The sequence below is a fragment of the Colletotrichum jinshuiense genome, chromosome 3, assembly GCF_051148585.1.
Source record: "Colletotrichum jinshuiense chromosome 3, complete sequence".
Taxonomy (NCBI): Eukaryota; Fungi; Ascomycota; class Sordariomycetes; order Glomerellales; family Glomerellaceae; genus Colletotrichum; species Colletotrichum jinshuiense.
The window spans coordinates 5,580,049-5,590,274 of NC_139310.1; the positions used below are offsets into that span (position 1 = coordinate 5,580,049).

The window sequence follows — 10,226 nt, forward strand, 5'->3', positions numbered from 1 at the left end:
GTCGGTAATTCTGACGTCCCATGCGAACGTCGACAAATGAAATGCGGTATGGGTGACAGGTTGAAAAGTGCTAGGGTACACATCCCGAGGGATAAGTCAAGCAGAACGTAGCGTCCTACCCGAGACCCTTACGCCACAGGAGACCAAGGCATGGGGATCAGAATCCTCGACTTCATGGTCTGAATAAGAGGGACAGTCTTGTGGACAGTCTCACTCCATCCCTCGACGCTCCAGCTCTTCTCGCGACGGATCTTGCGCTCCTCGAGGTTGGCGAATTGCCACAGGTGGTGGACGGTGTTGAGATCTCCTATCTGCACAAACCAAGCACCGACGCCCTCCATGACCTCACGTCTCGCCTTGAGACCCCGTCTCCAGTGGGTCTCCCACTCCAGGAGGTTGCCGGGGTGCAGAGTGTATGATCGCAGTTCGAAGATACCGCCAAGCTGTCGGGGAGGTGTGGTGGGCCAGAATGAGAACTCCTGCATCAGCGACGTCTTCTTCGAAGTGATCAGGCTCTTAAGCTTCTTATCGAACTCGGCGAACTCGGGGTGCGAGCCAATATTGTGGATTGACTCGTGGTAACCCTGGTACCGCTGGTACTCCCAAATGTGGACTGCAGACCTAATATTAGCAACTGGCTTCGCCTGGGCATGAATTCATGGAGCAACAACATACCGAAAGTGTTACAGTCTCCAACCTCGGTTCTCCAGCTTCCTACCAGATGGACCTTATTCTCTGGCATGGAAGCCATGCGCGGATACCAGTTACCGACAAGCTCGGTATACTCCTCCATCTTGTCGGGCTTGACCTCGTGCAAGACGATTGAGTGGACGTACTTGCCTCGGGCGAGGACTTGACTGAAGCTCGCCTCGAGCTGGGCATCGAGCTCGCGGCCCTCTTTGGTGCCGTAAATAAGGTTGGTCAAGGGGCCTGCCTTGCGCGGAGGCTCCTGAGAGGCATCGGCCTTCTGTCCTGAAGTAGCACTCAAGGATGAGCCCAAGCCCGGGGCGGACTCAGAGGAGGAAGGGGGAGGGGAGGATGCGGATCGAGTGTACGCACTTGCTTCACGACGTTTCTGCTGCTCAACCAACTGCTCTCGGAACTGCTTCGATTTCTCGTTGTAGGACGCGACGCTTTGGGGGGCGGCACTGATGTCGGCCATGGAGGGCGTCTTGAGCTGCTGGCTCGTCGAGCTGAATGCTCGCAGCGCGGAACGCGGGGTTGCCGCGCCGGCCGCTCGCACCAATCGCTGGCTCAACATCTTCAGGATGGATGGGCAAAGGTATTGGTGTATGTGGAAGGATGGGTGACCAAGAGGTGTCTTTCTGCTGGACAAGATACGTGGTTGGCCCGGACAAAGGAGACCAACGTGCGTTTTGTTTTGCAAGAACAAGCCTCTGGTACAGGATGTGAAGGGAAAAGGAAAGCGAATTCGATACGTCTAGATCGGCAAGAAGCAGGAGGCACCCGAGAGCAGGGGGTTTTCACAAAACGGGAAGCAAGTCGGCGTGCAGAGGCGGCGGGCGGCGGGCGTTGGTGGGCGGTGGTAGGCAGAGAGAGGTGGTAGCGTTGAGGAGGTGGTGGTCTCGGCCGTGCTTGGAGTGGCAGATTGAGCTAATGGGATGGATATAATTGGATGAGCAAGTAAGAGGTCGGGCTACAACCGTGCAACTGTGGTGTGTGTGTGTGCCTTTTCTTCACAGTTCCCCCGCACTTTTGGTGAGGTGAGAGCGGCAGAAGAGGAGGAGAGCTTCAGGAGGTGTGTGTGGCAGGGACAAGATGAATGTGACACAAGGGAGGGAGATGTTTGGATTGCTACATTACAGGTTCGGGGTCTGGCACCACCAACACGCCAACCCATGCCCCCCCAAGCACATCAGCCCCTCGAACCTGGGGAAAGCTGGCGCAGCAGACGGCACGGGGGAACGGTTGAGGGAGCTGGAGCTTGCTTGCCTGTTGCTAAGGTGGGTACGTATCGCCTCCAAATGCGCCCAGATGCGGAGAAGGGTCGAATGATGTCACATGTGAGCCGGGGTAGAAGGGGGCGGCGGACAAATATTCCTGCGACGCTCCGTGGAAGCCTCCCCGACCTGGCGAGAATTGGCCCGTGCACATTGCAGCCAAAAACAGGCGATGCTCCACTTGCTCGGGTCGCCGAGTTTGTGCCTCAGGCTTCCACACTCGGCTACGGGTCCAACCGCCGAAAGCTCAATCGGAGGAAAAAGGCTCGTTTTGATAGCTTCACATCGAACCTCCGAATACCGCCCGCCATCTCGACTCCCATTTCTCCCCCCTGCAACCCACATCACAACCTTCAAGATGTCTTGGCTCGGAGCTCGCGCACTCAAGAAGTACCCCACGCCCGTCCGTACGTATCCCGCGCTGCCCGTCTCCGCGTCGTTGCCGTGCAATCGCTGACCCCCCTTGTAGTTAAGCCGATGGCGCCTTTCTTCGCTGCCGGTATGTCCGAGTCCCCCGATTGATATCCAGAAGTCCGAACGAAACGAATTGCGAAAGAATTGGAGGATGCGAACTGTGCGACGACAACCACAACAGGGGCTGATACATCTGCAGGTCTGGTCATCGCCTACGGCATCAACTCCGCCCAGAACGCCATGATGAAGTGTACGTCGCGTAATCGAAACCCGCGGAATCCCCGATACTGACTACAAGAAACAGCCGACGAGTGGAAGAACGACGCCCGCAACCCCCTCGCCAAGAAGGCTCACTAAAGCTGCGATGGAATAGTCCGGGCTATGCATAGACAAGGCCGAGCATTTGGGGAACGTGTCGAGGATAAAGACCCGCCAACGCGTATTCTTCATGGACGCTGTACCATAGACAGGCGGCTCACATTCAATTGAGCTGTTGTACTAATCTATCGATCATCTATCCGTCACAATTGTGACTATGAACCGGAGGACATAGTACCTCATGTGACCTCGGAGGCAGTGACAGCCTCAATTCAGTTTATGAATACCATGTGTACTTACGCCTGGAAAGGAAGGGACGCCTCACCGCATTTCGCGCGAAGTGAGCTACCAAATGAGCGGCGACGGACATCTACATTAGTCGCAACAATTGAACAACGTCAGAAGTTGGTATGCGACCGGACAAGCCCCGAGAGGCTCGGGCGGACGGGGATGTAGATCACGTGATGACGGCATCCTCACAATCAGTGCCACCATATATGATCCAAGGCGACAGGTGATTGCCTCAGGCTGGTAGCCATTGCAGGAGATTGGCTTGCCTTCGAGTTTTGAATGAAAACATTACCGATCTTGCATCGCTGTGATTTTTGTACAATGTTCGCGACTTCTTTGGTCTCGGGGAAGAGTCATGCTGGTGGATTCTGACAAATCCACCTCTCACTGAGCACTTTGACCTTACCTACGCCCTTCCAACAACAGCATAGATAACACATATGAGACTCCCACTTCACATACGGATAAACGCTGCATCTCCTGCATCTAGACTCCATTCTTTTATAACCGAGAGAAATCAGCCTGGTCCCCGTTTCATCCACGTCTTCACCTGCAAAATGTCAACCACAACCGGCTCGGTGCCCAATGGCTCGGCAGCAAAGAAGCCCGCCAACAACGGGAAGAAGGAGATCAAGATACTCATGCTGCACGGTAAGATATGTTCCCTGTTCATAAACACTCTTTTTTCTGGCCGCCATAGGTCGGATCTTTGCGAACAGCCTGCCCTCCGGTCGCCGCATCGTCAGACAAACTGCCATCCCGTGAGACTTATCATTAACATGCCTAGGTTACACCCAATCGGGCCCCCTGTTCCGCTCCAAAACCCGGGCTCTGGAGAAGCTCATCACAAAGTCCTTGGCCCCCTTCAAGCTTGCACCCACCATGTTCTACCCGACAGGGCCACTGAAGCTCTCCCCGCACGACATCCCGGGCTTCGTCCCGGACGAGTCTGCGGCAGCCGGCGGGGAGGAACAGGACCTCGACGCCTGGGCCTGGTGGCGCAAAGACGAGTCCTCGGGCAAGTACCGTCACCTCGAGCAGGGCGTCTCGACCGCCGCGGACGCCATCCGCGAGGCTGGCGGCAACGTCGACGGCGTTGTGGGATTCAGCCAGGGTGGCGCCTTCGCCGCGCTCCTGGCGGCCATGTTGGAGACGCCGCACCGCGATGAGAACGTTCCCGAGGAGCTTCGCCCCGCGATACAGCAGCTGCGCGATGCCAATGGCGGCCAGCCTTTCAAGTTCGCCGCCATTTACTCTGGCTTCTTCGCCCCTCCCGAGGAGCTGAAGTGGGCGTACGAGCCCAAAATCACAACGCCTACGCTGCACTTCATTGGAAGTCTCGATACCGTGGTGGATGAGTCCCGCAGCCAGGGACTGGCGGAACGTTGCGAGGAGCCGATGGTTGTCGTTCACCCCGGCGGTCACTACGTGCCCATTTCCAAAGAGTGGGCCATGCCGCTGATTGGCTTTATCAAGAAGATTGCCGATGAGGAGGCGGCGAAGAGCAACATCTAGAATAATGACGTAGGCGGGGCATGCTATGAGTGAATGATTCGGCATCGACATAGACCAGGATATCATAGAGAACATAGTTTCATCATAGAATAGACCGAAGCATGTTTTACACATCCCAGTCTGGTCTATTGCCTTCCGTCTGAGGTAGTGTTCTACAATTACACGCCGTATCCCGTGCCGCGCCCCCGGCGACCGTTAAGATCCGTCTAATGCGCCTTGGTAGCCTTTCCCTTTCCTGACTTGGAGCTGCTGCTGGGCTGGATGTTAGCCATCATCTCCTCCTTGGTGATCAGATGGTCAATCCGCTCCAGGTGACCGAGCAGGCTCTTCATGTTTGAGCTCCACTCGTTCAGGATGTCATCCGCATCTCTGGGCTTCGCAAAGCTGACGATGCGCGCGGGCCTGTCGATCTTGGCATAGATCGTCTTTGATGTAACCAGCTCGCTGATGTACTTCTCCGTCTCGTCCTCGGTAAGGTCGAGAAGCTGAGTGAGGCGCTTCGTCTGGATACGGGTGTAGTACTTGGCGACCACACGCACGTTGTGCTCGATGACTCGCTTACGGAGATCCAGCCACCGCTGGTGTGCCTTCTCGTCGCTGGACTGACCGGCCTGGGCGTCGAAAACGTCAGTTTCGCAGAGGTGAGGGCCAAAAGTCTTGGAGACCTCGGGCCAGCGCATGAGCTCGTGGACGGTGAAGAGCTTGAGGAGCTCGGCCTCTTGGGTAACTTGGCTGATTCTGGAATCCTTCTGGATTCTGTGAAGCAGGTCGTGCTGCTCGTTGTCGTGAGGGGCGAGGATGACGAAGTAGATGATACGTTGGAGGACCTGTGGGTCACGAGTCAGTGGCTGGGCGAGTCACAGCAGCATGGTGTTTCTTACAGGGTGAAGCTTCTTGGGGTCTTCCTCAACCGCCTCAGTGTCGAGAACCTGGCGGTAGTGCTTGCACACATCGAGGTACTTGTCCTCATGCTTGGAGAGGATGATTTGTTGCTCGTAATACCGCAGCTTCAAGTCGGTTGTGTCGTCCTCCTTCTCCTCGGGAACCTCTTCGCCTCTCGCCTTCTTCTTCTCGCGGTCCTTCCTCTCCTTCTCCAGCTGCTCGGGTGTCTTCTTCGGCTTTCGCGAGAGGTATCGGGTGCTGATCTTTCGGCTCAGGATGCTAGCCTGGGTCCAATCGCCATTCTCGATGCAGAGAGCAACTTGTGCAAGGATGAACTCGGTCTTCTCCCGGCGGTCCATAGAACCGAAGGTCTCCACCTGCAGCTCACAGAGAATGTCCGTCGCCGCCTTAAGGTCGCCCTGCTCCTTCTTGATATCGGACAGAGTCTTGGTGACGCGCGCGCGCTCGACTTCGACAAAGATCTTGCCCTCGGTGACTGTCCGCAGCGTCTCGATGACGGTGAGCTTGGTGTCCAGGTTCGGCGTGGCGTCGAGGAAGCCCATCACAGCCTGCACCATCTTGGTAATAGCTTGCTTGAGCTGGCCATGCTTCTTCGAGAGGATCAGAACCTGCTCGTTCATCAAGCTCCAGTCTCCCGCATTTTTGGCGATGTTCACGATGGCTATCAGTATACGCGACGTCGATGCAAGATCTGAGGACTGCGGTTCGTTAGATTGATGACGTTTGGCGGAGGGAGGGGCACAAGGCTCACCTGGCGGGTCTGCTTCTCCAGGACACTGAGCTTCTCGATGGCGGCTGTAATATCGCTCTATAATCCGGAACTGTTAGCAACAGCACAGCACCAAACTCGAGCAATTCGAGAGCTGCCCACCTTCGCAAGCGTCTCAGCCTCCGGGATCTGCTTGTCCGTCTCCTTCGAGAAGTCCTTCTCGGGCTTCAGCGCGCCGTCAGACATCTTGCTGGCTGTTTTTCGGACTTTGTATGAAATCAGGAAGGAGGATGCAATGCGTGTTCGTTTCGTGGAGCGTCGGAGTGGCTGGTCGGGATATTGTTGGTTGGGGGATCGAGGCTAGAATGGTTGTTTGGTGTGAGGCTCCCGCAGCTAGGTAGGTACGCAACATGCTCGTGCCTACCTACCTCACCCTGGCCACCTCAGATGCTCAGGTACCCGGATTAGGTAAGGCGGGCAGGCACGGAAGTGCACCTTTTCCTGGCCGCACCTGCCCCACCACTGGCGACCTGTGCATACCGACCGTGTCAGCTCCTTTGTCCATACAGTGAGCGAGACTATTTTTTGTTTTGTTTCGGTCTTAGTGGTTGCTGTCTTTACCGTCTGCCTCTCTCATTACTTGTTTATGTATACCACAACTCCAGTGATGGACCCCAGCTGACACCACGGAATCAAAAAAGACAATAAGTGAGAGAGAGAGGAAAAGAGGTATTTTCGGACTTTAATTCGGTCACCTGCGCGATTTCCTTACGTGAAACATGTTGAAGTCAGTCTATCACTTGCAAAATAATTGCGTGAACAAAAGCTTTCAAACACGACGCACCATTTTATGCCCGCCTCCTAACACCATCAAAATCCGCAAATAATGCCGCTGGACTCCACGGCGCAGGTAATAAGTGGTTTTTTTTTTTCCCTGTCAAAATAGAAGCTGGCGGATCAATACAGGCATTGTAACCCACTTCTACCAAAGAGGATGCCCACACACGTATTAGGGTGTTATTATCCATTCGACCCTCCAAAGAAAGGAAAACATGGTAAGGTATGGTCGTTTGGTAGCTCTGCGAAAAAGGAAAAATCTTCAAGGGCCGCTGCAATGCTAAATTGACTATTGGCCCACTGACCCTACAACAAATTGCCTTCTAGAGACTGGAGGAAGATACCTTCCGCAAAGGCAGAACTCTCTACAAATTCCCAAAGCACGGTCAACGGATGTTAGATGGCAGCTTCCACGTCACCGATCACATGAAAGTTGGGCCTACCATGTCAAATGATATCATTTCATAGAACTATTGATTGTGAATCTGTCTCAAATGTCCCATTGCTATTTTAGACTGGCGCAGCAGCTTACACCGCCAAAGTCGTATACAGGTAGGTTTACACATTAGATGCTAAGAGATAACCGCCATAAAAAATACGCGGTGCTTAGGGGATGACAGGAGGGGGGGTACTGTCAATGACAATTGTCGTGGGGTAGACCTGGTTGCACAGTAGATCACCGAGGCCGCCGGCATGGCAGTAGGTAGGGACGTCCCCCTCGCCCCAGTAGCCGAAACTATTCAAGTGGTTAATTACCTTGAAGACGACAACTTATCATCTGAAAACAGAACTTACGCAAGGCCAAGCGCATGGTAGATGCGCAAAGAGAACTCGGTTTCAGAGCCAGCGCGGATTGTGAAGCTATAACTGGATTCACTGCAAGTGATCACATCGGAGGGAATGCCTGTGGCCCCTTGGCAGGGCAGATCCGTGGCGTTGTTACCGGAGAGGGTGAAGCTGACGTTGGTCACGGTACCGTTCTCATGCTTGCGGACGGAGAGGTCGGCGATGTCAATGTTCTCTGACGGTCGAGGAGCGTCGGACTCCTGAGGAGCCGGGGCGGCGATGGCAGAGGCACCGAGGAGGGTGGCGACAGTAGCGAGAGTGAGCTTCATTCTGACGATTGGCGAATTTTTATTTGATGGGAAGCAATGTTGACTTGAGTTGTAGCGAGAGGATGCGAGTATTTGGATTTGTAAGTATAGGAGGAAACGTCAATTTCGGGTGGTAGCACGACAGTCCTTTATACCCAAAAGGAGAGGTTGAAATGGACACTCATCATTGCCAAGTTGGCCAATTTGGTTAAGTCAACCATGAGGTTGTTGTTTCCGACGTCACCGGAACTTAGGAGGGAATCATTATGTGGGGAATGCCTGTCCGGCAGTGCCAAAATGGCTACGTTACTCTAGGTTCCGCAAGGGAGCCATCCGAGGCCCGCTACAAGCGAGCAAACATTAGAGCATCGTATCATCTGGTGCTAAGGGCCCCATCGCGCGGGGTCTGACCAGGAACGGTAGACGAGATGGACTACTCCATGAAAGTTTTGCCCCAGTCTGCGATCTTCTTTGGCCAGCAAAGGTACTCTTTGGGCCCTGAAGGCCTAAGTCAGATGATGTTGATGGAAATTTGGGGACGCCAAGTCAAGTATATGGTCTCCTCTTGGGGGAAATGACGATTCTGGGGGAGGCAAATGGAGCCCAAAAGGGCGAGGGAAAGACGTAAGCGAACCGCCGGAATCAAACGTAGCTTTGCTTCCCAATGCTGGCCGTTGCATCGGGCGGCCAAAGACGGAGTGAATGTGCGATGATCTTCTCGTATTGCTGGCAGGCCATGTTGTTTGATTTGCTGCGGCGGAGTCGGGAACCACATCTTGCATTGCTGGCCCCAACATAACCGCCAAAGAGTCGGACCAGCCTCCCTGTGGCCTAATTAGGGCTGATGTGGTATGTACGGATAGACAGTCAAGAATTAGGCCGCGATCATTTGACTGACCGTGTGACAGATTTTAGCATCCCTCTTTTTGCAAGAAGCTCGAAAGGGATTAACAATGATGCCATTATTGGGACTCCGTTCATGCTTGGCGGATGTCATGGAATTAGAACCTCCAAAAATGCCACGCCGCCACTCGGCCGATATCCCGGAATAGCCAGCCGGCATAACCTAAGGTTCCCTGGCATGAGTGAGACATTTAAATGGACTTCCAAGCGTCCTACCTGCCCTGCATCAGAAAATGCTTGAAATATCTCAGGTCTCAGCAGCAGTCATGTCCGCTACAAGGTGTACGATGAACCCGGGCATTCGTAGAAGGCAAGTTCGGACGTCATTGTATCTTCACCATGATTCAAAGTTGGCTCCGGCACCTCATATCTCCCGCTCAGTTGAGCTGACAGATACAGATGAGTCTCAGGAGCTGCATCGCAGATCTCGTGTCAGACTTCAATCCCGACATCCTTGTGTGTCCCTTGCAGCCGACACCTGTCAGTAGCTAGTCCCGATCATTCGGGAAGCATCGATGTTAACCCACCCTGGTGTTGACATCGTCAGTTCAGCGGTGACCTCTTCCAACTGTAACAAAATCGTTTCTATCAATGGAAGCCGTATGCAGTATTGATATATTGAAACAGCCCATCTCTGAGTCCAGTACGTATTCCGTGTGAGAGGAATAACTACCAGTACTCTGTAGCCAGAGATCTCATGAACACCCCCGACATCTGCAACAGATTCTCTGCCAGTAGCACTTTCCGAAGGTGGCTGGCATCTGCTGCTCTTCCGGAGAAGGCTCCTTTGAAGAAAATCAAGAAGAATTGGACAGAGCCAACCCAAGAGATTGAGTAAGGCGAGAAGATTAGCGTGTTTACCTAGTATGATTGAAAAAAAAAGCCGAAAGAATTGATCTATCCCCAAGAGTTGAACATGACCAAATGCGCAGCAGCGGCTTGCAACCAAACTCGGAAGCCGCCGTCTGGGGGAAGCCCTAGATCATAAGGAGACAAGACCATATTGTTTCTGATGCTCTCCGTATTGTAATGATTGTTGTAATCGTTGCTGCTGTTGTTGTTTCTGTGAGCTGTACCAGGTCAGTTCCCGGGTAGCCTTTCACACTTCACGGCACCAATTCCTTGAATGAACTATTGATCAGCCCCTCACACTACTGCTCACCTCACCGCATGATGAACAACTTCTTCCTATTAGCGATACGTGGCTTTAATTAGATGGCCGGAAACTTCGGTGCTGTCTGGCAAATTATTCATCCTCGGTTACGTAGCCCGGCTTAAAAA

The 10,226-nt window shown here is 53.7% G+C and overlaps 5 protein-coding genes across 5 annotated transcripts; 2 read left to right on the forward strand and 3 right to left on the reverse strand.

Moving 5' to 3' along the window:
* Positions 1-128: 128 nt before the first annotated feature.
* On the reverse strand, positions 129-1,261 carry EsH8_III_001471 (NIPSNAP-domain-containing protein; the record flags this gene model as incomplete). Its single annotated transcript, XM_083263196.1, has 2 exons — positions 129-613; positions 676-1,261. The coding sequence occupies 2 exons, from the start codon at positions 1,259-1,261 to the stop codon at positions 129-131; spliced, it is 1,071 nt and encodes a 356-aa protein (XP_083123683.1).
* Positions 1,262-2,319: 1,058 nt separating this feature from the next.
* On the forward strand, positions 2,320-2,732 carry EsH8_III_001472 (F1F0 ATP synthase subunit i; the record flags this gene model as incomplete). Its single annotated transcript, XM_083263197.1, has 4 exons — positions 2,320-2,368; positions 2,431-2,460; positions 2,575-2,625; positions 2,680-2,732. 4 exons carry the CDS (start codon positions 2,320-2,322, stop codon positions 2,730-2,732), a joined length of 183 nt encoding a protein of 60 aa, XP_083123684.1.
* An 809-nt stretch (positions 2,733-3,541) lies between these two features.
* On the forward strand, positions 3,542-4,499 carry EsH8_III_001473 (serine hydrolase-domain-containing protein; the record flags this gene model as incomplete). The annotated part of the gene is made up of 2 exons (XM_083263198.1): positions 3,542-3,635; positions 3,772-4,499. 2 exons carry the CDS (start codon positions 3,542-3,544, stop codon positions 4,497-4,499), a joined length of 822 nt encoding a protein of 273 aa, XP_083123685.1.
* A 206-nt stretch (positions 4,500-4,705) lies between these two features.
* Positions 4,706-6,357, reverse strand: EsH8_III_001474 (proteasome regulatory particle lid subunit RPN5; the record flags this gene model as incomplete). Its single annotated transcript, XM_083263199.1, has 4 exons — positions 4,706-5,326; positions 5,381-6,100; positions 6,154-6,210; positions 6,274-6,357. The coding sequence occupies 4 exons, from the start codon at positions 6,355-6,357 to the stop codon at positions 4,706-4,708; spliced, it is 1,482 nt and encodes a 493-aa protein (XP_083123686.1).
* A 1,197-nt stretch (positions 6,358-7,554) lies between these two features.
* Positions 7,555-8,063, reverse strand: EsH8_III_001475 (uncharacterized protein; the record flags this gene model as incomplete). Its single annotated transcript, XM_083263200.1, has 2 exons — positions 7,555-7,684; positions 7,744-8,063. The coding sequence occupies 2 exons, from the start codon at positions 8,061-8,063 to the stop codon at positions 7,555-7,557; spliced, it is 450 nt and encodes a 149-aa protein (XP_083123687.1).
* Positions 8,064-10,226: the final 2,163 nt, after the last annotated feature.